The sequence below is a fragment of the Daphnia magna genome, linkage group LG2 (assembly GCF_020631705.1).
Source record: "Daphnia magna isolate NIES linkage group LG2, ASM2063170v1.1, whole genome shotgun sequence".
NCBI lineage: Eukaryota > Metazoa > Arthropoda > Branchiopoda > Diplostraca > Daphniidae > Daphnia > Daphnia magna.
In genome coordinates this window covers 13,694,665-13,720,209 of record NC_059183.1, presented here as the reverse complement: position 1 = coordinate 13,720,209, position 25,545 = coordinate 13,694,665, and the positions used below count along the sequence as shown (strand labels likewise).

At 40.3% G+C, this 25,545-nt stretch overlaps 4 protein-coding genes across 6 annotated transcripts; 2 read left to right on the top strand and 2 right to left on the bottom strand.

Moving 5' to 3' along the window:
- Window positions 1-164: 164 nt before the first annotated feature.
- LOC116916755 (phosphatidylinositol N-acetylglucosaminyltransferase subunit C) lies at window positions 165-4,696 on the bottom strand. Its single transcript, XM_045169848.1, is given in 3 exon segments — window positions 165-961; window positions 963-1,188; window positions 1,331-4,696. Coding segments are annotated over 2 exon segments (825 nt in total). The 5' UTR covers window positions 1,047-1,188; window positions 1,331-4,696; the 3' UTR covers window positions 165-220.
- A 928-nt stretch (window positions 4,697-5,624) lies between these two features.
- LOC116916725 (mRNA decay activator protein ZFP36L1) lies at window positions 5,625-9,458 on the top strand. Of its 2 annotated transcripts, none has more exons than XM_045169837.1 (2): window positions 5,625-5,954; window positions 7,266-9,458. In XM_045169837.1, the coding sequence occupies exons 1-2, from the start codon at window positions 5,919-5,921 to the stop codon at window positions 8,367-8,369; spliced, it is 1,140 nt and encodes a 379-aa protein (XP_045025772.1). In that variant the 5' UTR covers window positions 5,625-5,918; the 3' UTR covers window positions 8,370-9,458. The 2 variants fall into 2 exon arrangements, with proteins under 2 accessions (XP_045025772.1, XP_045025771.1); XM_045169836.1 differs by lacking the exon at window positions 5,625-5,954 and adding an exon at window positions 6,516-7,030.
- Window positions 9,459-14,809: 5,351 nt separating this feature from the next.
- Window positions 14,810-24,300, top strand: LOC116916618 (thyroid adenoma-associated protein homolog). Of its 2 annotated transcripts, XM_032921883.2 has the most exons (19): window positions 14,954-15,094; window positions 15,160-15,180; window positions 15,245-15,269; window positions 15,324-16,078; window positions 16,157-16,392; window positions 16,456-16,631; window positions 16,702-17,052; window positions 17,112-17,267; window positions 17,336-17,677; window positions 17,738-17,889; window positions 20,226-20,399; window positions 20,472-20,596; window positions 20,664-20,737; window positions 20,793-20,974; window positions 21,035-21,167; window positions 21,234-21,461; window positions 21,521-21,985; window positions 22,071-23,776; window positions 23,855-24,300. In XM_032921883.2, the coding sequence occupies exons 4-18, from the start codon at window positions 15,339-15,341 to the stop codon at window positions 23,466-23,468; spliced, it is 4,932 nt and encodes a 1,643-aa protein (XP_032777774.2). In that variant the 5' UTR covers window positions 14,954-15,094; window positions 15,160-15,180; window positions 15,245-15,269; window positions 15,324-15,338; the 3' UTR covers window positions 23,469-23,776; window positions 23,855-24,300. The 2 variants fall into 2 exon arrangements, with proteins under 2 accessions (XP_032777773.2, XP_032777774.2); XM_032921882.2 differs by having other exon boundaries at window positions 14,810-15,094; window positions 15,160-15,269.
- On the bottom strand, window positions 23,691-25,213 carry LOC116916757 (probable alpha-ketoglutarate-dependent hypophosphite dioxygenase). Its single transcript, XM_045169275.1, has 7 exons — window positions 24,844-25,213; window positions 24,660-24,698; window positions 24,455-24,599; window positions 24,347-24,366; window positions 24,204-24,249; window positions 24,058-24,143; window positions 23,691-24,000 (listed from the first exon to the last, which is right to left on the bottom strand). Exons 1-7 carry the CDS (start codon window positions 25,042-25,044, stop codon window positions 23,878-23,880), a joined length of 660 nt encoding a protein of 219 aa, XP_045025210.1. The 5' UTR covers window positions 25,045-25,213; the 3' UTR covers window positions 23,691-23,877.
- Window positions 25,214-25,545: the final 332 nt, after the last annotated feature.

Here is a 25,545-nt window from a genome sequence, read left to right as displayed (position 1 = left end):
ACATGCGTACTGCGAAGTTCAGACTACAGAAACAGAGTTAGAACTAATCCGTTGGATTCAATGAATCTGGCCCTTCTTTGTCCTGCTTTGGCAAAAGAAATTCATTTGTAATGAGCTGACTGCAAGAGTAGCTGCTAAATAAGATTTAGAACATCATGGAATCCTTTACCTTCACAAATTTTTTTTATTACAAATTGTTGGTAAGTTACAATTTATGCTTTCATCTGTTGAAAACCATGGCCTCATCCCATGGACCATATATATTGTTTTTATACTGTTGGGCCCAAACAAAGCACAATGGGAAAATTATGTTTACACAAAATATGGAGACAAGAAATAGTGATGCTGAAACAATAGAAATAGAAACCATACAGAAGAAGGCACCAACAGTTAAAATTGTGAAAGCAATTGGAGTATAATTAAGGGCTTCATACAATTCTGGGAATAAAGCAAATGCCTGCACAGCCAAAGCCAACAGTGCAAAGGCATGTCTTGTTTCTTGGAGTCGTGATGCAAGGCATATTGCTCCACAAATGGCTGCATTGAGGGAAATATAAGGAGAGACACATACTCCACCCATGCCGTATTGATGAAAACCAATGTGCACTAACATAAGAACTACACTCATTGCATAGATGGAATCTGTACTAATTGTATCTGTCAAGGTTTTGAGTACAGGTGTACAACCATACCCAACAGCTATGAAAAGGAGAACATTTTTTAGGACAGGTAAGATGTTGTTAAAGCGGAAGGACACTACATAGGCAGCAACTATTAGGCAAGAAAACATTCCATATGTCAGCTCCCAAGATCCATTGCCTTCCTTGAGTTGGAGGAAAACCGCCCAAAAAATAACTGTTACGCTGATCTGCGTAGATATTCTAGTCGATTTCAACACAGCCGTTCGTGAGTCTACAGGTTTAAAATGCACGTTACGTTTTATTTCTTCCAAAAATTTGGGGATCAGTGTAATTATCCGGATAGGTGCTGCGTTGGTATAGAACTTTTGTCCATGTTTGGTTTGAAGTCGACTTTTTTTCAGCCATATTCTCAATCACTACTTGTATCCAATATTTTGTTATTTTAAATGTCTTATCTTTGTTATTGTTGACATGATGACAGCTGAGAACACTTGAACAGCATTGCCGTAACCGCAATCAGTTAACAAATTTTGTCTCTTCCTGGCACCTGTTCATTTAAGCAGAGTTTAAGTATCGGAGAAAGTAAATTTCCTTATTTTATAGAAAACCTCTCGCAACTACTACCTTGTCTTATATTCGATAGTTTGGAAAAGAACGAAAGTCATACCCCTCTTCTACTATGGTCATACCGTTGATAAAATGGTTTCCACATTGAAGCCTGGATCATTGCGAATACAGTTTATAGGATTTTTTCTTATACGTCTGGGTCAGCCAAAAAGAACGAATCATTCTTAACATGTAGGTTTATGTACAATTTTCTTTTGAAGTAATTTTCCCTTTATTTAAGTTAGCTACAATGGTTCCGGCGATTTCGAAGCAAGCATCAGGTGTCGAGTGTGATGTGTGAATACGAATTAAATTCCACTATCTAACCGACTTCCTAAATCTAATGTATTCCATGGGGCACTAGCCAGGTAAAACTGTCTATAAATGTTTCAATATTTTTAATTGCATCACTAATGCTTCTCTATTTCTATTTTCAAATATGTTATAATGTTATGAAAGACCTGTTGGTTCTGTCAGATAAGAGATTTAGCAAAAAAAAAAGCAGAGCTATATTCGACCCAATCAAAACTTAAAAGGGCCAATTTTCGAAGTAAAAAAGTCATTTCAAGAAGCTACACAACCCCTAAACACATCAAGTAACCTGTAAAGGTAATTGGACGGCTTGCCAATATTGTACCAAATAGGTCAAATATTAACAAATCTTTAATTTTTAAACTGTAAAAGATATTCAAAAAACGTAGATGATGCAGGTAACCAACAAAGGACTTGCGATCGTGTTATGGATTTTAGATGATAATCTCGTTGAAATGGAAAATATTGATTCTTAAATTATCCCGTTTGCAACGCATTAGGACATACTTCGCAAAGAGACTTCCAGGGTACTTAACTAGAATCGCATTTCTAGTAACAGCCAATGTATACATAATACGAAAAGAAACGTTTTATTTAGCACCCTAATCTGACTTAAAAACTAAACAGAAGCCTTTGCTTTTATAAATAGTTTACGGTTAGATGGCGCTACTGTTAGTTGCTGCTAGTTGAGATAATCTCCGTAGATGACGTTTAATCTTCAAACAATCTCGCTAGATGGTATTCTCCCTATATGGCATTTAGTATCTCGGTTATTGTCTCTAGATGGCGTTTGAATTTCTAGATGATTATTGACATTGTTCATTTGTTTGTTATCGCTAGATGGCGAATATTCACCGACTATTTTCCCTGTCGAAAAATTTGTAATATTTTCTATTCATGCTGTAAGTTGGCAACTAAGTCAACATCAACAAATAATCGAGTGCCAAAAAAGTTGTAGCTATTTCGCGACTGAAAAATATGTTTGTAGAAGTGGCGCCTAGTTGGCGTTAGTGCTATCCCCCCCACACACATAAATGCGTCGCATGGTCGAGGGATAACAGTTGCAAAAGCAAATGGGGACCGGATGCTGGACGTCATTAACATGTATGTATAAAAACGAATGAGGAATACTATATAAAAAAAAGAACTTTCTATTTTTTGTTTCCACCAACAAGAAGAGCTGAGACGTTTTCTACCTCTATAAACAGTCTAGTCACAAATCTGAAAGAGAGAAGAGAACCAGTTGGAGAAACTAGCTCATCAAAGTCATCGTTTATAGCAGGGGAAAGAAAAAATCGAGCTAATCTTATATGCTGTTATGGTGCAAACCAGTTTTAAACAGATTGAATCTCATTGTAGCAATTCGGTCAACAAAAACGGGCAAAAAGGAAAAAGCCCGCTCTCTCCAGCACTTTCACGACTTTCTCCGTTTTTGTTATGGTCTTTCTTTTCTCTCCCGACAGAAAAATGAAACAACAAACCACTGTCGCCTCCAACCGCAACAAAAATTCCATTTCTTCATTTTCACTCTTCAGGCGGTAGTTTTTTTTTTTTTACCTTTTGTCAGTTTTGTTCTTTTAAAAAATTATATACAAAATAAAAACTCATGCCGAAAATTTTTTTATCCCGCGTGACTCACGCTGGCGACTCAGTGCGTTCATCACTCCTTGGGTTTCTTGTTAATTCCTTGATTGCGTCAAATTACCGTCAACAACCGAGAGAGAGGGTGAATGAAATAACGAGCCGGATGTTTCATTATTTTACGTTAAAAAGGGTATAATAGCCTCGTAGTAGCATGGCCTGTAGCTGATGGCGATATTATACAATACTCAATGATCATAAAACTTTCCCCCCCTGTTTCGTTGTTTCTTCCCATCGTTTTTCAGGTAAAATAATGTTTTCGATTCGAGATTTTTTTTCCCTCTCATGTAAATGGCCTGGAGGCGGAAAAATCGAAAAAGAAAAAAATTTAGGTCGGAGAAAGTGCATCGTTTTTAGCTAGGCGCCAAGTATACATCAAAGTGGCAACGCAGCAGCGTTTGCCCTCCTCCAGGTATAGTTTCAAGTTTGTTTTGGGAAGAGACTCTTCACACACAACCATGGCACTGCGTGTAACCGAAAGAAAGAAGTTGTCAGCCATTATTACGAACAGTTTCTTTCTCTGTGGCATCTAACCTACATTTCCCAGGGGGAGAAAGCTTTGACAGACGTTAATTCGTTGACAGGAAATCACCTAGACATCTACCATTACATCAAACGGAATTGAAAAAGTCTTGTGCGAAAAGTACAAATGGCCAAGGTTGTTTTGAAATAAAAGAGAGGGCACAAGTCCAGGAATCAACACACACGAGACGAGGTTGCAAACAGAAAAAAAAGGAAACGCAAACTTGCATCGTTTTTCTCTTGAATTCAAGGCCATCTGACGCTTGAGCCAAAAAACTTCCGTCTGGCCGCCATAACGCCGTATAATGAAAATCGAAAGAACTTCCGGGATCGATTCAAAGCAGCAACCAAACAAATGGAGAACAAAAAACACACACATGCACAAGCAGAAAACAATAATGCGGGCCCTTGTCGTTGCTAAGTAAAAGCTTTTGAACGAAAATTGTTTCGTTTTCCTCATGAGGCTTATTGGAGAAAGTTACAGGAAGAATATGGGGCGGGAAAATAAAAAGCAAATTTGTTCTTTTCCCGAACGACAAAAGGGAAAGCGTGCTCTTTGTGTTTAGATAGGCTGTTTTGCTGTATGTTAATCAATGCATACTTTATGGGGGAAAAAAACGAATGAAATGATTCGTTGACTCAGTTTCCGGACGATATTCAAAATGGCGAAATGTGGGGGATTTTGTTTACCACTAGTGTTGAATCATGAATTATTCAAAAAAATCTATTGTAAACAACATTGTTGGGTGACGTCATCGAGGCACATCATGGCGGCCGAATGGGCAACAGGTGCCTCTGCATGACGTCATGTAATTCATGTCTCAAAGGAGAGAGAATGGATTAAAAAAATGAACACAAAATGAAGAAGCCCAGAAAGCCCATCATTTTCCTCTTTTTGAAATAGAAAACAAGAACTTTCTTGAGAAAAAGAGAGGAGAAAGAAGCCCACAACTCTCTCTGCCTAACGACGACGACTCTCACCCGCCTCAGTACATTTTCTTCTTCTTTTCTCCAAGTCTTGTTTTCTATTAATTATTTTTGAAAAGAAAAAAAAAAAAGAAAAAGCAGCTGAGCTGGGAAAAGATCAAAGTACGCTGACCGTCCGGCGCCACCATGGAAAAACTCACATCTTCTCCAATGACTGAAAATTAAAAAAAAAAAAAAAAAGATATACAAACTTACTTGCTATTATCAACTAAAGCTTATCTTTGAAAAATGTACTAACATTGACCTGTGGGCAAGGTCACATTAGCTGAAAACGTTTTCATTTGGGGATTGGGTTAAAAAAAAACGACGTAAAACGACGTTATGTCGAAATTTGAAAACTCTAGTTCTCCCCAATTAAAACCAACGAGAAAACTATGCAAAGAAGAAATGAAAAGAAACAAACAACGTCGATAACGAACAATCTCCTTTGTACCGGAAACGGCCAGACTTTTTCATATATCTCTTCTTTTTTTGGTTTTAACTCTCGTCTATGATAATCTATTAAACAGAGTCCACGTGACTGACGTCCATCTTGTAAGTTGGCTCATGGAGCATACCAGCCATATAGCTTCCTGATGGCTTATTGAATTTTCGTTGTTCGTGGTACAGAAATCACGTTTTTAGTTGCTTTAGCGTTGAAGCGTTTTTTTTTTTCCAGCTCCTCGTGTTTCTAGTTGTCGTGTGCTTTCGATCGCCATCGGGGCGGTACGTTAAGTGTGAAGGCAACTGCGCGGGAGAAACGGGGAAGTGATGAGCAGCGCCGCCCTGGTGTTTGAAACTTTCGCTTTCGTCACAGTCGGGTAGCGTGACGTCAGATCCGTCCCGCCTCCTGAGCCTTCTCTCATTGGGTAGTTTCCTTGTTTTAATTTTTTTGTTTTTCAAGGACTTTGGAGGGCGATATTCACCGAGTGTAGACAGAAACCACAGAGAGACAGAGTAAAGCGGCGGTAGCAGCACTGTACTATCCAACTGTAGGACACCATAAAGACTGGGCCAGTGGGTTCTTTTCCTATCATTCGTACGCCAGTCTTCTTCACTCTCACTTGCCACACTTTTTTCTGTCGGTGCGTTTGCATTATTACGTCTCGTCTGTTTGAGACTAGCAGTCCGAAATTGGATTTTTAAACCCATCGCAACAGTTTCTCATACATTTACCCCAACGGTGCCCCCTCGAACAACAATTTGTGTGGATTTTCGACGCGGAAAAAGATGTCGGCATTAGCGAGATCACTTAACGATTATCAGGTAAAGGATTATTTTAGTTTGTTTTCCCCTACCCGTTCCCCCAATTTTCTATGATTCACAGCAAATCAAGGTCGTTCGTGACCAGCGGCCATGATAGATTTTTGTTTCAACCCCTCCCGTCCAGTTTTTGATGATTATCTTTTTATTTTATTTTTTTAAAGAAAAGTCGATGCATGTGTGTTGAATAGTTAATGTCATAGTGCCAAGAGAGAGAAAAGAGATGACGAGGAGAAAGTTGAGAGGGAATTCTGTTTCGTCTTTCACCGGTTTTTTCAACCACTAACCTGGTGACCTACCTGCAACCGAGACCCACTCTTGAACCGGCTCTTGTGTCTATATTTTTCCATTCGTACTACAAAAGAAAATAGTCTCCCTGGTTTCTTTTTATCTGTCGAGACTTGCGCCACATCAGACGGATAAGTTTTTTTGTCGTCGAGGGGATAGTTTTTTCGTAATTCATTTTTGAACTATGTGTCGTCCATTTTTCTTTTTTTTTCTCTTTATCCAATCGTCCACGTGATGATTCAAGGCGAAGTGAGGTAAAACTTCCGGGCACGGGGTGCACGTGTATGAAGGAAGCCATTGCGACACTTTCGCGTGCGGATCATCTTTTCTTTCTTTTTTATTTTTTTTTATTTTCGTTGATTCAATTAAGTCAACTTTCTACTAGCTGTAGGGAGAGAGACGAAAAAGAGAAAATGTTGGACAAAGGGAAAATGAGGAAGGGAGGCCTACTGACCTACTTGTTGCTTTCGAGAGAGAGGAGGATGTCTATCGTCCACTCCGCCCTCTTTCTTTCTCCAGTAGAGGGGAGTCGCGCAATTTCCACCTGGGCTTCTTCTTCTTCCGTATACTTTCTAACTCTGACTTGGAAAAAGAATTGGACGGACGTTAGAGCTCTTTCCATTCTTCAGTCGCTTTCCAGCTTCCGTGCTGGACGTGTTGTGCTTCACTCGCCGGATAATTGAAACACATTCCTTTTAATCTCTCTCGAAATGCCTTCCACTTTATCCCGTAGTTATTCCGTGCCAGTGAGCTTTGTTCCACAACCAACTCGTTCTGTAGATGCGTCATCCGTAAGTTTTCCTTGCCTTTAATTTTTCTTTGGGGAGGGTGGGTGTTTGAAAACTGGAGAAAACTTGGTCTACCCGGAATTCGATGAGCATGACCTCGATGTGTTTGCAGATTTATAATTTTTTTGGAACACAAACATTATCGGGAAAGACCTTGTAGTGTCCAAGGATTTATGATTAAAAACATGCCTGTATATTTATCGCCATTTTTCTGTCTTGTTTTTTTGAAATGAAACAGACCAACAACATGAATCATCAAATTGACCCGAAAGCTGTTGGCGCTCACAGGCCATTGAGTCGTCGCCGTTCTAATCCTCCAGGCAGCCCAGATTCTGATGAGGGCAGCTTGTTTGGAGCTGATTCGCTATCATCGTTATCGTCTCTGTTGACCAATCAATTGCAACAACACAATCCTTCATCGTTGATGATGCAATTGCATCGTGGTCACCGCAAACTGGACAGGAGCCACAGCGAGCCGGTGGTCGATCGATCGCAGCAATTGGCTCAACAGCAACAACAGAATCAACAACAATCGAATTCCAGTCGCTACAAGACGGAACTATGTCGACCTTACGAAGAGAATGGCACGTGCAAATATGGCGACAAGTGCCAATTTGCGCACGGATTTCACGAACTTCGCAGTCTCATTCGTCATCCGAAATACAAGACGGAATTGTGTCGCACTTTCCATACCATTGGCTTTTGCCCTTATGGCCCGCGTTGCCATTTCGTTCATAATGCCGAAGAAGCTCGCAATAATTCGCCTCCGCCGCCGGCCGTCAAGAATCAGCACGTTCATCGTGGTAAATTTACGCTTCCGGCTGGCGGAGTCGGCATGTGCGGCAATGGATCGACTGCTGATTCTCCGTCTCCTCCGTCGTCGTTGAGCGAGTCGCCGACTTCGATGAGCACTTTCTTTTCGGACGACATGTTTCCGGGTAATCCGTTTTCGCCCATGGGCCCTCCGTCTTCGTCTGGATTGGGAAATGCGTCCGCATTCCTTTTTGGCGCATCGAACGATTTCGTATCGCCGCTTTTTTCATCCGCCAAAGGCAACACTTACTCGTCTGGATTTATGAACAACAATAACAACAACAACAACAATAATAATAATAATAATTTGAAACGTCCAATTGTTTCTACGGGAAGCAGCAAATTTATTCCGGAATTGGATTCACCGTCTCCGGTGGGCTCGTTGGCTTCCGATTTGGATTCATTGAGTCTGGCTAGTAGCAGCGGTGGCTCTAGCCCTCCTCCATCCATATCCAGCCCGATGGATACTTCACGTGCTCTCCGGCTGCCCATTTTCAGCCGCATTTCCGAGACTTTGAACGAAGATTGAACACGGTCATTTCAAAATATTATGAAAGGACATGGGGAATTAGCGTATCAACAACCGCAAGCTATTTACTAATCAATTTATTATTATTTTTTTTTTCCATCTTCCTGAGGTATTTACACTTGAAAAGAGAATCCGGAAGTGCGTGGGTGCGCGTTGAGAGCGTGTGTGTGTGGCCTTATATATTTTCGATGCCACTGTGATAGAAAATTGATTCAGTTTTTCCTTTTTGTTTAATTTTTTTTTTTCAAGAAAAATCAGACCAAAACATGCAAAAGATTTTTGACTTCCCTGGCCCTTCCCCAATTTTTCGTGTTTTTTTTTTCAAGGGTGTGTCGTAAGTTATGTTTGTTTTTGTTTTTTTTATATCAAGAAGAAGAAAAAATTGTTCAACCCTCCTCCCCCCCAAACCGCCCCACCACCCGGACCAAAAAAGCGCGTGTAATTCCCCCCCATTTTCATCGTCGTAGTAGGACTTATGTTATTTATGCAGTTTATTTATATGAGGTATTTTCTATCTTTTTTTTTTCTTTACTACACACTTTCATTATTTTCTCTTTTATTCTTATTCATTTAGTCAGGGAGCGTAAGTTAATAATTAACGGGACTTTTTCATGTAAGAAAAAAAAAAAAAAAAAACAACATAAGATTTATTTTTCCTTCCAGAAATTTTTTCGTGTCTTCCTCTCTTCATTGGTTCCCCTCATCGATCTGCTCGTTTTCTACTGCTAATATTCATTTTTTTTTTATCAATTAAAGAATTTTGGACAACCCATTCAATTACAATATTTTTTTCTCTCGGGCTGACGTTTTTTTAAATCGTCGCATTCTCTTTATTATATAATTTTTTTTCGGTTCCCCATCCATTTTATCATCTCTCTCCTTATTAATATATCAATTGATTAATCGGAGGAATTTGCCTAATGTATGTGCGATTTGTGTACGATTGTTTCCATGGAAACGGACCACTCGAAATTTCGTGTTTTCTTTGTTTTAGTATTTTTTTTTTTTTTGCATGTCTCGCGTTTAACGATACGGCTCGATGAATTTATTTTTCTCTCCAGACATAAGCAACAATTAAAAAGAAAAAGCTGAAAAAAAAGAAAAACAATACAAGGGTTTATAATATTTTAAAAATAAAATTGACTTAGTCTTATTTCATTGAACTCTGACCTGAAAAAAATACATTTGTAGGATTCAAGGCTTTCACTGCCTCCAGCTGTTTGATGGCCCGCGTTAGTTAACAAAACTTAAAGGTGGTGTGCCATGGGGTCCTGCGCGTGTCCCGACGAGTCTGTACCGGTTTGAACAGCCACGTCCCACCCATTGTTTGCTAGTTTTTTCTCTCTCCTTTTTAAAATTCAAGTTTTTTCTGTTGTCGACTACTTTTCGGTTTCAAGTGCGCACACAACATTCGTCTTATCGCTCTTCTCGTTCCTGAACAGCGTATTTTTAAAAGAGGGGTATATCTCATTTTTTACACCAGTTTCTCTTATCAACTTGTGGTCAAGGGTCAAGATTCAAACGGGCCATCTCGATCGCGGCTCTTCTCTTTCCCCCCAAACAGCCATGATATTTTATCACCACATACGCACAACACCGAGAAAATCATTGACAGATGTCTGCTAGTCGTTTGGAAATGTTGGTGTGTTTAAATAAAAAGTAAATGAAAATACGTGGAAGTAAAAGAAAATAAAACCACGGCAAACAGTTTGGCTAGAAAACGCATCTGATCACGTCAATAAGATAACCCCTTTTTTTTTTTTCCTCCATTTTGTATGTGTGTGTGTGTGTGTGTCTCGGCCATCTGGAACGCAGACACGGCCAACTCGAATTGTGAAGGACGCGTTGGTACGCATTTGATGAGATCTGATTGTTATGTGACTACACGATCGAAATCTTTTTTCAGTTCAAACAATCTTGTTTCTAATTTAGGAGCCCCTTTTTTCACGACGTTCACATAATGTTAGAAAAGCGTTTAAAAAGATGTTAAATGTTTAATGAGACTTGCAGCAGGATCGCATTATATGTCTATTAAACAAGAGACATTGGAAACGTTTTCTGCTTCTGCAGCCACGAAGGAAATCTGTCCGTCCAGCACAAATCCTGTGCTCTACAAGTTGTGGCTTGTAAAGTTGTGAACGGCCAATTGGAATCGTTGCAACACACACCGAAAGGTTCACATTGCAACACAGGTCGACGTCGTCCGACTATCGGACTCGACTCTCGGCTTGATCACATTTCATTCGACGCCCAGTTTCAAATGACTTATCCCATTGAAGCAAGGGCTATAAGGCCAAAAGATAACCAAATGGCTTTGAAACAAGTGTTTATCGTTGAAACACATATTTTTCGCCAATAGGTTTTTCATTTTTTGTTGGTAGGAAAAGTATAGTGTACAGATAGATTTGTCTATTGACTAAAGGATAAACAGTTGGGGTTGTGTGTCTGTTGATAGGGGGGGGGGGAGAAAAAAGAGGGTGGAGACCACGTGTTGAGGCCAGTCACGTACCGGACACACTTGTTATCTCCACACCCTCTTTTTTTTTTTTTTTTTTAACTGAAAATATTGGAGTTGGGGTAGAGGGAAAAACTGACATTATCTTCTCCAGAACGAACAAAACAAAAATGTTCGTTTTTGTCTCTTTAAATATAGAAGATTGTAAAAGTTTTGTTAAGTCAGTTCAGCTGGTGTAAGGGGGGGGAGAGCGTTTGCACGCAATATTTTTTAAATAAAATTTTTAATCGAGTAACGACGAGTGCAATGACTTTAAACTAGGCCACCATTAATTGAAAAAGACTTTATCGCTCCGCTTTCAGCTGTTTGGCGATGTTGTAAAATTTTTCTAAAAAAGAAGATGAAGTCGTTTAAAAAAAAAAAAGTACTAAATCAGTCAATCAAGGTTGTTTTAATATGAATATATACGGGCATAGAACACGCGACCGGATATTGGATCTTGTGTGTGTATGAGGACATCAAGTGGATCAATTGTTGGATGCAAGTCCAGCAATTGGCCTTGATTGTGTGTGATCAAGTGGTGGTGAGCAGAAGATACGTAAAAAGAGAGAAAGGAGAACGGCAAAAAAATAATAATATTCTTTTAATAAAAAATATTGTAATATCACGAAAAAGGGAGAGATGATGCGGAAGGGCTGTGGCTCACGGGGCGGAAGAACCTTGGCGTTACACTTTTATAATATGCTGCTGGTTTATACCTTCGTGTCCTCCCCATTACGCCATCTATATTATGTACAGGGCAATCTTGAGCAGGAAGTTGATCCTCTTTCAGCTCGTCTTGTCATACGGTGCCCATAGAAAACGAAAAGCAAACTGTTTTATTGTTAAAGAACAAAAAACGCTTCCTGAATAATTCCGACGTCAAACATGGACGATTGTTCGCATATTTCAACGGAATATCCTTGAAAAAATGGCGGCTTTTCCGTTGCTGGTATAAATATATACGTACAAACTAAACACAAACTGGGCGTGTGTGTCTGTATGTCAAGAGAGCGGGAATATCGGATGGCCTCGGGACTTGGTTCTTCACCGCCATCTTCCCGCTCCCGAGATTCTAGAGACTGCAATCCAAGGCCGTTCTTCAGTTACTACCATCCGAATAGAAAGACATAAAAGAATTTAATAGAAAAGCAAGAAACTGACACAGCAACCGCTACACGATATACTATGGCCTCTTTTATTTGATTCGTATTCCAATTATGTTTGATACGTTGTTGATAAATCGCAGACCCTGAAACAAGTGCACACGCCCTCTCATTATTAAAAACTAAAGACAATTGCTAATTAGAACTCATGTATCGTGTCCAAAATAAAACTTTATGGAGATGGGGGGGTATTTGTCAGAACAATCTATTTAAAAACATTTTTTTTTTAGGGGGGGACTGCTGTTAGGGACCAAAAAACTTCCCACGCAGAGTTTGACCTTATTTCTAAATACATCAACACTGGAGGAAAAGTGTATGTTTTCTTGGTACAAACGTCGAGGGGGCCATCTACAAAGCACCAAGTTTGTGTGTAATGTGATACTGAAAACTCAGAGTGGGGTGACTTGTGTTTAAAATGGAACAAAACTTTCAATAGTTTCTTTGTTCTTTTTACCCCCATCTAAATTTAACCAAGTTTTATTATTATTTTTTTGCTCTGGCATATTTGCCAAATTGGTTTCGATCACGTTTAACTAGTCAATAAGTCCACAATGACGTCAGATACATTATAGTTACTTTCACTAATGCACATGTTCAAACTTTTGGAGATGCGGAAACTGTTTGAATATCGATGACCATGAAATGTCTGCCATCATCACGCTCAGTGGTATAGGAGAACGTCTATTCAGTCTAACCATTACACAATACTGCGGACGTACCGTGTGTATTATCGGGACTCCCGCACGCTCCAAAACGAGACACTAAAAAACGTTCTTTTCTGCTCAAGGTCTTTCCGTGTTTAAGATTCCTTTTCTGCTCTTGAGGATTTCTCTATCTCTTGGTGAAATGTTTCCAATGGACAATACAAATTAAAAGTGAATTCCCCCTTTTTTTGTTTAGTTTGTTGCAATTGTGCCCTATCGCGACCAACAGCAGTAGCTCATTACATTTAATAATACTAAAAGAGGGGGGGGGGGCGGATGTTGGAGGACATCACGCATTATCACCCACTACTTTTTAAGGAAAAATAAGAGGCGGGGATCCTGGGCGTTTTCGGTCAACATTGATTTAAAAAAAAAAGAAAAAAAAACAAACAAAAACAAGAGCATTTCTCCTTGGAACAGAGTCACAAGCTAAAAGAGCTATTTCTTGTTTTTCTTTTTTTCTTTTTCTTTTTCTCGTCGTCCAAAAGCGTTCACAACTCCTCCTAAAATCTCCCTCGTTTTGTGCGTATACGACGTGTGTGTTACTAGCAGAGAACGTACAGCGTTCCAGCTGCCTGTGCGTGACCTTCACGTCGACCATGCAACGCCCACTGCTTCCTCCCAAAAGAAAATGGAAAACCGGCACCCGCGGATTTTTATTACACATTTTTTCTTTCTTCGTTTTGCTCGCGTTGTTGTTTACTATTCTTCTTTGCTGCATGCCTGCATTGTATTGTATTATATGCTGTTGCGTGCATTGCATAAAAATGTCGTTTTTTCACTGCGCTAGTAGCGCGCCGTTAAAATTTTAATGCCATCTAGCAGCAGCTTTTGCAACTATGTTCTGCATCTTTTTCCGGGAAATCCATGTAGACCTTTTATTACCACACGCCAAGTGAGTAATGAGATGTGGTTGTGGAAAACTTCTACTCCCAAAGCACGGAATCAGGGAAACGAAAACGACATGCACGTGATTGGACGAAAAGGAGGGGCAAACATTTTCATTCAATCTTTCGTGTATGTACGTGAATGTTTGTGCCCTCAAAAGTACAAAGAGAGAAGAAGAAAATAAGACCAGATTGACCCACTAAAGCACATTTTGAAATCGTTTTTTCCTTTTGTTGTTATTTTTCATCGGTATTATATCGCTGGCTGCTAGAAAGTCCAAGACGAAGAAGATGGGGGTTGCATCCAAGTGAAGGGGGGCTCATCAGCATTCAAAAGGTGGTGGTGGTCCTATACAGGAGTGTGTTCTGACGATGCCAACTACCAACTTGCGTATACAACACCAGAAACGTCCTGGTCCTACATCTGGAATATATATATATATGTATTTATATATCCTTTACCTTTAAAAGGGGAACGGCAGTCGCAATTAGATTGAGGTCATCTATCGGAGAAAAGCAGAGAGAGGAGATTCTACGGCTCTAGATGTCTGTATTCTTTTTTCTTTAGTTCTGATATGAGTAACCTCATCACCTCGTTTCCTCTTCCCATTTCCCGGCCTGAAATGGCCAGTCAAGTGGAACGACATAGAACATACTATATCCGTGTCCAGGCGTCTTATCCGTTTGGACTCGATAGAAGCGCCCACACCCACATTCAGAATACCCTCTTTATTTATTTATTCTTTTTATTAGCGAGGTATTTCCGGGTCTTGATATTTCCTAGTTTCATATCCGCAGAAAATTTAAAAAAAATGAGAGGGGGGAATCACACGATTCGCAACAACAACAAAATGAAGGCCAACCAATGAAGTCGGTAGACAGACAAGCGGCAAAAAACCATAATAAACCTGTCTCTGACAATTTTTACGTGTGGATAAAAATTCTCTTTGCCAATTGTTTTCGAGGTGAACTATAACCGGCTTGTCTCCAGGGTCACTATCTAAGGTTATCGAAACAGCTAATCACTACCTTATTTTTTACTTCAATGTTTTTCAGATGGGCTAGTTTTGACTGCAATTTTTTTTACGACCTAAAGGAGAACGATGCTATCACGTATATTTTTTCGCTAGAAAATCCTCTTCGTATTCGTTAAACGGCTACTTTCTCTTTTTTTTCTCGATATGTGTGTGTTTTTCGTGAAATGACCGGCAATTCCCTTATCGGCATATTTCATCAACTTCTTTAGCTATTAGCCTACTTTCCACTTTCTTTCACTTCGATTTACACTTGCGTTCAGTGACATCTAGTGGGATTTCTAAGCAAGAGTTGGCAGACGACGGAGTGATGACAACAAAGTTGAGCACGTGTTTCTCTGTTCAAAAAGTCATGGAAAACGTTAATATTTCGGCTCTGAAAAAGGAACCAGTTATCTGTCTACCTGCACACGTAGTTGAAAATGTCTCTGGAAAATTGAGTATGTTCATTGCGGCATCGGATTTTTCCTTGATGAATTCACCCAATGTTCCCTTTGTATCATAGATGGAAGTCCTACCAGCAATGGTAACAAGTGTGAAGCAGATGATTTTATTAATTGTATTAATGAATTGCTGAATCCACTTTCCAGAAAACATTTGGATATTTTAAAAAAGGTAATTTATGATGAAATCTTTTTCTGAATTTCTTGCTGATACATTCTGATGCAGATAACACAAAATCTTATGAAATATGCTTCATCTGATTTATGGCCTTTGTTGCTTGAGATTGTAGTGGGTGGTCTCTATTATTGCCATTCTAATCATAACATCAAATCTTCAATCAATGGACTCATCAGAAAGTTACCTGATGCTGATCTTGGGACTGTGTCTTCTCTTATGCTGGAAAAAATGTTTGAAATGAATGGTGTTGAACTTGTAGCAGCCCTACTTCAGTCAGATTTTGGAAGCAAAGTGATAGTTCAAAATATTACCTTTGTTTTGAGTTTCTTTGCCACTTTGCTTAATCATCTCTACACTGAAGTCCACTGTTCCAAGTTAACAACTGAAATTGCTAAGCTACATGCCAACATCCATTCATTGTCAAGAACCCTACTGTCTGTCTTTAAGCAGATAGAAATGACCAGTATTGAAGAACAAAGCCATCAACTTCTAAATTCTATCATATCAGTCCTTAACCTGAAAGGAATCCCATTGGAGGTTCAGGGGAACTGCTCTAAAATTCTCGTTCTCTTGTTGAGGCAACAAGAGAATGGAATAAAATGTATAATTGAGAAAATAACAGCTGAAGAAGACCACATTCATAGCGTGTTGGTATCCCTAGAAAATACTGTGTCAATCAGACTGAATCTCTCAATTGCCCTACTCACCAGCTTGGAAATGAGAGAATTACTAGGAGAACAACAATTAAATGGTACTATTCTAGGTGGTGTTATTCTTCCTTTCCTTTTGAATTCTAGTGACGGGTAATTATTTACATCATTCTTAACGTTCAATGCATCCTGAAATGTTTTAATAATTTGTTTCATTAATTATTCCCTTAGATTTAACGAAACAGGATTAGCTCTGCTGACGGCTCGCCTAATGGAACAATGGCAGCGAAAATGTTACGAATGTTTAGCAACCCATCAAGCAACGTCGCTGCAAGTTGAGTGGAACAGAGCACGTGATCGGCTCTTGGAATTGATCCTAAACGGTCTCGAACATCAAGTTGATGTTGTACGCCACACGTCCAAAGAAGCATTCCATTATAATGTGAAAATCTACCTTCTTCTTCAAAGTATGGCCGAATTAAAATTTCAAGAAGCCTTGCCAATTTTCGATTATCTTTTCCGCTTTAAAGGTGACGTAAGCCGGATTTTGAGCACCATTTTAGGAATGTCACGTTTCAAGAAATCAAAATACATGGCACTTGCCTGTCTTGCTAAAACTGAGCTCATTTCGTTCCTCATTAGTGCCGAACACAACCTGGTCGAAGAGCTCCTCCATGTTGCCACAGATGTCGATCTTTCTAGTCAGGTGAGCTCTCATCTAATCCTTATTTTCTTGTGTACTTGGGAGATAGTAAATTTTATGTTTTTATATGTAGGTCAGAGAGGTATTCAACCTGTTGATGTCAAAGAATACGGAACACACTGACGAATGGATGAGACGTTGGCTGTACCCTCTACTGAGTGCGATAGAAAAACACCCTAACGGACAGAGTTTTGAAAGTTCATTAGTTGACTTATTGAAGCAATATCCTAAGACTATCTACAATGTCGAAATCTGGTGCCAAGTGGACCGTTCGTCACGCCTTGCTGTATACATAACGGCTTTGCTTGCATGTAGAAAGCTTGGCTTCCTTTCCACCAATGGTGACGCTCCGGATGAAAATCTTTGGAACAGTCTCGTCAACATGGACGTACTAGAACAGGCTTTGGAACACAAAGATGAAAAGGTATTTTTGATATAAATTCTATCTTTGGCAAATAGTAAAGGAGCGTTGAATATTTTCAGCTAAGATTAAATGCATTCGGCGTTATCGTCGAAGGACCGAAAACTTCCCAGTTGTATTCACAGCTGGAAATGAAATGGGTTCGCCAATTCATCTCGAGAAATATGGTTAACCATAATGCTGCTTTCCGCCAACAATTCTGCTCCTACGTAAAAAAGGTGGCCTTTGTTCATTTCGCATGGACTCGTATGGAAATTGTCTAAAATGTTTTTGCCAATTTTTTTAGTTTCTATTCAAATTGCGCAATGGTGGTGTCCCTCTTATTGGCCGTAACGATACCATCGTGACCTATTACCGGAATTTCGTGTCCTGGTTCATTAACAAATGTCTAAAGGATTTGGGACCTGGTTCGAGTTTTGCTCGCCGCTTCCTTTCATTACAGTTCCTTAAATTGATTCAGGAAACAATAGGATTGGAGTCCAACTCTAAAGGCCTAAACATAAGTTCTAGTCTTGGCCTACCTGCCATTTCATCGCTCGTCGACTGTTTTTTCGATTCTTACGATGTCAACAAGGAACTTGCATTAGAGCTTTTGCAGTCCCCTGCTATGATCACTGTCATCACCCAGGTAAGCAGCATACAATGCAAATTTTCGAACAATGTTAACTCTTGATGTCCTCTTTACTAGGACCCCAAAGGTTACGAATTGATAAGCTTTTACTGGACATCGAGTTCAGCTCTGAGTCAAAGTCTTCGATCAGCTGATACAGTAGCTGCTAACTTCTTTTTCCGTTGGCTTATTCATCTAAAGTTCTACAGAGAAGAAGAAGTACGATCTAGGTAAGAGCCAATTAACACCATTCTCGTTGAAGTTGCACATATAACATATACTTGTATTGAACGGTTCGCCGTGTATCACATAGATTTATTTACTGCGTGAGGTTTGACAGTTAAAGCGTTTAAGAGAAGCTTTTAAATAATTGCCTTTCAAATCAAAAATGAATGTTTGGACTAAGTAGAGATCTTCATCGTTCTTGTCTTTCACCGCTTGGCTTTTTCTAAATTTCAACGTCGTATGGGTTGGCTGTAGATCCGATCTCTTGCGGCATGCATACGCATCCGGCACGCACAAATTGGTGCCCGTACTCGCCCGTGTCGCGGAAGAAAACTTCAGTGCGTACCTTGAGCTGAACGCATTGGTGATTGAAACCACACGCTCTGCAACTGCGGCACACCTGTTCGACGATACGTCTGGGTATCCGCCGGGCTTCGTAGTTTTCCATCCAGTCGAATGGGCAAGAGGCTTGCTGTCCGATTTGGCTGTCCACGTGGTAGGCCATGGTATCACAGGATCGACGCAATCCTGCGTTTGCAAGCGATCTTACCAATCGGGTGTTGCTTCGGGTTGTGATCCAATGACCAAAGTGGTTAGAGTAATTGTTAGGGTCAGGGTGAACTTCAGTGGACGAAGTGGGTCTGTTGGCTGGTTTCTCTTCCGTTGGGGAATACAAGAGGGTTGGCGAATCTCCTTGCGTGGCGACAGCTAAACTGAATAAAATGAATACCATCAGACATCTTTTGAAAAGAAAGTGATACATTCTGAAAGGCCAAAGGCTGATCCTTCGTGTCAGGGGAAGCCGGTTGGAATCGGAATGAAGACCTTTCTCTTGTCGGAGCTACTTTTGTAGGAGAACTCGACGATTAAGCGCACTTGTATCTTTCTCGATGCGCAGGTTTCTCCATTGTCACACCTACACCTATACGTGTGTTTATAGATCGCATGTTTCTATATGCGTTCCCACGTTTTTGTTTTCTTTGTTTAATCAAAAACGTTGAATAGTGTCTCTTTCTTGTAGACTTCTCCAAGGAAACTTGTTCATTAGGATGAGCTAGAAAATTTATTTCATGGCTTGTTTTAAAATGCCCATTTAGTTGTCTAAACCCTTTCAGGACTGGTTACGAAACCTAACGCAGATTTTGCTGTTCATACCATTTGATAATGGCTTTGTCCCAAATAGTTTCCAAAAATTGAACAATTGAATGATGTGGTAACAAGTTTTAGAAAATTGTCTCTCTGTCATTAACACCGTATTTGACGTACATTCAATTGAATCTGCAGATTGTATTCGAAATTTGCCCAGCCTTTAAAAATTTACCACGTAGTAAACAAGACTTGATATGAATATCAAGTCAAAGGTTAGACATACAAAGGAATCCCAGATATCCTTTTTATTTAACATTATACTTTTTTTTTGGGGGGGGGGGGATGGCAGGCAATTTATTGAGTTTTCAAATGCGCTTGTACCCAGCGAGACAAGATCAAGAACATTGCATAGAATTTTCCCTTTCAGCAGACGCCCGTTATTTATGTAGGTTTAGGCTGAATTGGGTTGCACTGACCTACACGTATTATATTTACAGAACCGTAAAGCGTTATCACACCAGGTAGCCTGGTCAAGTCTACTTTGGTTAGGATGTAGTACTTAAGCCCCAACGGGGGGATTGAACTGAAATGTTTGAGGAAAGTCTTCTCGTCCGTAAACCTATTTTAATTTGTCAATGTCCTGTAAGACGTTGTTTCTATTTTAATTAAAAACTCAACCTCCTGCTAGTGGGATGTTGGCACATTGGTTTGCCTGAGGAACTAAGATGACTGATTTGTTGTAATGCAATACCAAGGGGTTTCCCCCCTCGTGGTGATAAGAATATCGAATTCTCTTAAAAAACCGTCCATCGCGTTAGTGATTTCTCGAAAAAAATGTTCTCGAAACAGTAGATTCTGGACCGGTAGAAATGAGATATTGCCGAAATGCACTTTGCATTCGGGTTTGGACAGCAGAGCAAACTATTCCGTACATAATTTTACTATCAGTCTCTGCAGTTTCGTTTTTTTCTTTATTTAAAAAAATCAATATAGACAATGTTCGTATTTCACCACGCTTTCTTCAACATGTGCCGAGGAATTGTAAACCGTCTTTAAGGACCAATCATCTAGCTTTCGGACCTACGATAACTATATTAGTTGGCTTATACATTTCCCTCCCCTCCCCCGTCACTTCCTATGTCAGTTTTGTTTACCTTTTATACGTGGGTGGGCGAGAGTGAAAGTATGCCTTCGTTACAGCGATGTTTGTGTTGTACTAATGTAATGTATATTTCGAATTTCCTTGTTTTAGGAGCGAGTGGTCGCTGAAAACAAGAAACACATTCATCTTGGTTAACGAATTAATTGAGATATTGAAAGATCAACTGGATGCGGCCCAGAAAAATTTGGGCCGACTGGCCATTGATGCTCCCATTTACGGAGTGCTCTCGTCAGTCCGGCTCTTATTAAGCGATCAGCAATCGAGGTAGGAGCATATGAATGAAAACGAGTCTAGGGAAGCACGATTTAAATTTCTGGTGTAATTTTTTTTTTTCAGGTCGGAGGAAATGAAAAATGAATCGTGGGCGTCCATTCTTTCATCTGTCATAGAAATGTGTTTTGTTGCGAGTGCTATTGCTTCACCGGTCGTTACCTGCGACTCTCCTGAAGGATTTCTTCCTGGTTGTATTACAACTTTTTTTCTCGTTGATTACTTTCTTCAAATGCTAATGTTTAACTGATTAAACAGATTCTTCGGATTTACCGTCACCGAATCTGAACGCACAGACGCTGCTTGTGTCCGCTTGGCGCACTGTCAAAGAGGTAAGGCTTAATGCCCCCATCATTCATGAACGAATCCAATCATTTGTTGGAATAGGTGGCTCTCCTATTTGGTCAAGTATCAGCCTGGATGCTTGAAAGCGATTTTCGATTGATAGAAGACGACGTGATCCTTAAGTTAGGTCTACATCTCAAACTACTGTTACTCGAAACAAAACATCGTGGGGCGTTCGAGCAAGTCTACTGTGGGTTTTCGCAACTCTGTTACGCTCTATGGAGGTATTTCCTATTTACTTTAACATGGTTTGGTTTTTAAATTGATTATGCTCTCATTTCTAGGAGTTCGAAACCAGAAATTCATAATTGTCCTACTTCCTGGCTCCTGGATATCGTTCATGATCTAAAGGATAATGAATCGGCAGTCAAATTATGCGCAACGCGTCGTTCAGCAGGTTTACCATTTATTTTCCAGGTAGATTGGTGTTCTTTAAATGGAGTGTAGACTCCAGTAAATGGCAGGTTTTGATTTTTCCTGTAGGCCATCCTGTCGCCGGAAGTAGAAATGGGAAGCGGAGAGCTGTTTAAAAATACCATTGAATCTCTTCTTGAGATAGCAAGTAATGGGGTATCTAACGAGTGTCGAATCCATGCTCTTAATATTCTGCGCAATCTTTATCGGGAATCACGCCTAAACCAAGTGATTGGGCCGTACGTTGCACGTGGATTGATTTTATCCGTAACAGGTTTTGAGGCCCCAGATTGGCCGGTAATTATCAATAATTTCTTGTGCTTGCAATGCAAATTTAATGCGTTTTACAAACCTAGGAACGAAATTCGTCTACGCTGTTGTTCAGTGCTTTAATGACTCGCATTTTTGGCGTCCCGAAATCCAAAAATGATTTCCAGAAAAAGAATAGTCTTACGGGCCGCGTCTTCTTTCAACTATACCCGTCACTGTATCCATTTCTACTGGATCGTCTACGTATTTGTGTTTCTGATATCGAAAATGGTGGAATTCATCTTCACCCTTCATTGTTCCCAATGTTGGTGTTGCTGGGGAGGCTTCATCCACCGGTCTGCGAATTTTCAGATTCAGCTTTCCAGTTGGAACCGTTTATTCCTTTAGTTCGTGCCTGTGGAGCTTCACCCGTCCTGAAAACGAGACAATTGGCAGCACAAGCTCTCACACCTTTGTTGACTTCAACCGCCTACTGTCGTTTGCTTCCAGAACTCTTGGATTCCCTTCAGAATTGTGCGTTGCATAACAAACTTCACGGAACGTTATTACAGGTAAGGGCAATATTCGTTCAGAGCATTGATCTTTTTACGTTTGTTCTTTACCTTTTCATAAATGATTTTTATTGTATCGATTCAGATTCACTATTTCGTCAAAGACTTGCCACAGTGGACTGAAGCACGTGATATGGTGTTCGGAACATTAAACGACAAGATTGAAAAATTGGTTTCACTGCTATGCAGTTGTTGCTACCTCATCCGCTATGAAGCCGTCGAAATTCTCAGACTCGTTATTGATTCTGAAACGTCTATCAAGGATGTTGTGGCTGACACGTGTTTGAGAGAGCTTCACTGCCGCAATCAAATATTTCAAAACAAACCTTTTTACCCACTTGCCTACCAGAAGTTTGCAGGAATCGGTATACCTAGCAACGTCTTCTCTCATCCCGCGTACGCTGAGTTGCTAAAGCATCCGCTTAGCGAAGTCAGATTGGAGGTTTTACAAAGGCTGGAATTCTTAGACACAGCCACCGCTTTACCAGCTTGCCTATGGCCCACGCTGCATTATATGATTGCAAACAAAGAAGAGGCGATAGAATGTCGGATCAAAGCATTAGCGCTCATTGGTCGCATTGGAGAATATAACAAGAAACAGTTCGAACGAATGCTTCAACTCTACCGAGAAACAACTGACGATACTTTCCGTTGCACAGCCTTGGGTGCCGCAGGTCGAATCATATGCCCAAGTCATTCCGACGACCTTGATCTTATGATGGAATGGAGCGAATATTTGGTAGAATCTGTGTCATCGACATTCCCGTTTCGCCAGATGGTTGTCGAATCTATTGCAAGGTGCGTTGAATTGTTGAAAATCAACGGAAGTCTAGCCGCCTCCACAGAACATGGTTCAATTTTATTGAACTTGTGGGCTTGTCTCTTACGTTGCCTTATCGATGATGAAGAACACATACGAACAGCAGCAGCTGCAGTCGTCGGGGATTTCGACACCGGATATTGGAGTCAACCCTCCGTCGCCATAGTGAAAGCCTTGGAATATCTAATCGACAAAATTGGCTCTACTTATACGATGAGAGTGCTTCTCTTGCTGTTTGATATGGTTCTGGAAGAAGAAGAGCAACCGGAAGATGAGAGCCAGACCTTCGAAACAGGTGACAGCGATGTGTTTCGAGAACCATTAGCGCACTCAGTGCTCTTCTGTCAATTTATTAAGCATTGCACCAGGCAACATGTTGTCTCTCCGTCCGATTCGGATATCTTGGCAGAACGCCTTGAAAATTGTTGGAAATCGCTAGGAAGTTTTGATACCACAGCCGTGGACTTGCTTTCTTCTAATCGGCGACCGGCTACCGTTCATATTATGAATGTAATCAAGCTTTTCTTGATGACAAACTCGTTTCATTCGACTCATGGAAATATTGCCTCACTTCACCAATGCATCCATAATTGGCTTTCACAGCTAAACCCGCATTGGTTTACCTATTCGATTCAACAACTTGTTTTTCGAAACTCTGTGTAAAAAAAAGTGTTTCCTCTCAATGGACAGTTCTCCGCCATCAGAAGCTGCCATTCTCCCTCCATGATACTACAAGTTACGTGCAACAACGGGCATCCCTTAAATTTACGATGGCCTTTAATAATTGGCAATTCTTTTGGCTCTTGATTGGTACACCACTTGTTCCAGTTCGCGTGCAGCATTCGTGATTAAGAGTTCTAAAATTAACTATAAAAAATGTCCAGCTATTTGTCGGTGATTCCCCCATTTGTGACAAAATTGGGCCACGGTCTTTTATTTAGACCACTGTACATATTTTCGGAGACGTACAGGTACGTTTTTTTTTTTAAATAAATTTGTAATTCATTTCGCAAGACCCAAAATTAATAATATAATACAAATCTAACAAGTATACTCCACGATTACACTGCACTCAGCATTCTTCGTGCCGTTTTTTTATGTTGGCTTCTGCATGCGGATTTCTTCCACTCAGAACCATTCCTTGGCATGGGGAGCGATGGGTTTCCCTAAGTTTTTCGTCGTGAGCTGACATCATCTAAATTGTTACGAAAGGTAAAAGCAATTCTTCTTCCAATTTAAACGACCTTTTTACCTGAAAGAGCAGCATTCGTCGAACGCTATCAGACGTGTTGGGATAGCTGCCATGTACAAGTAGATACGAAAAAATGACGACTTGCCCTTGATCATGTAAGTTTAAATAAAATACGTTTGCTGGCTAACTTTTGTGAAAAACCTCACCTCGCTTTGCGTTAACTGGCGTTGCTTTCTCGATCGGAAACTTATCCTTGGATACAAAGAAGCATCAGTTTTCATTATACTTTGAAAAAACGTCGTACAAAAAACAAAAAAAAACATGATACACGGAAAAGCTTTTTACTCACTTGATCGACATAATGCCAGCCTAAGAATTTTGATGGAGCACAGCAAATATAGGTTAAGTAGTCCAATTTGATATGACAATCCATAGCAATATTTAACATCAAATTTACCAGGAATGTTGCCTCTGTCTTCTAATGGACCAAGGTGATGAGAACCAGGATAAACAGCTAATCCACCATTTTCCATACTTGTGTCATCCAAGTGGATAAAAACAGCTACCAAAGTATCCTTCTTGTAAGGAAAATACTGATAATCCTATTTTGGGAAAATTGATACATTCCTCACACAAATAATATTCAATTATATGAAGCTAACTTGGTGCATAGGAAATGCTGAACCTGTACCCGATGGTAATCAGTCTATTATTATTTCAGTTCTCTCATCTGTCTTTCAAAAGCATCCTAGTAAAAATTGCAGCATGATTTTGGAGACTGTGGATGGAAAAAACTGTGTTGCTGTGTCTGAAATTATCAGACGAAACTTGGTTATAAGTTGTCTAATTAAGACTGCCGAGAAAAATTACCGACGCTTCATCCTTCCAATCGCCTCTCCATGTAGCCTCTAGTTCCGAATTCTTTTTCAGTGCGAAAATCTCATCATATTCTAAAGAACATTCGTCGATTTCGGCTGTCGTGTACACCTCATCCAACAAGAGGTACCCGTTGTCTTTATAGAATTGTAGCTGCGTTTGGCTCAACATTTTTTATGGTCAAATGGTAATGGTAATTAAGGTGCACTGCTGCCACTCAGGCAGCAACTGGTCTCCGATGTAGTGAAGATTATGGTCAAATTGTATTGTATTGTATTAGGAATGGGTGCTGTGCTGCTTGTTGCAGCACTGGGCTTCTACGCAGAGAAGCCCTTCCGCACCGGCGTACGCAGTCGAGCATAGGGCTCGGCCCCGGTTCTCGAAAACCCGGTTTACCCGCGGTTCGTCGCCAAAAAAAGTCGCCCATGAGCGATCCGGGTAGTCTATTTGCCAAAGTGGGTAGGCTGGGCGGATTTGATGGGCAAACCGGGTATACCCACCGCCATCTTGGAAAATGGCGGCTTGCAAAGCCTCTAGTTAAATTAAAAGGGAGGGTAGCAAAAAAAATTGTTTGTGGCGGGAAATTCAAAGTGCGTCACTTGATTTCAGGGAAAAACTCGGGTAATCGGGTAGGAAATCGGGGATAACCGGGTATGAACCCGGGTAATGGAA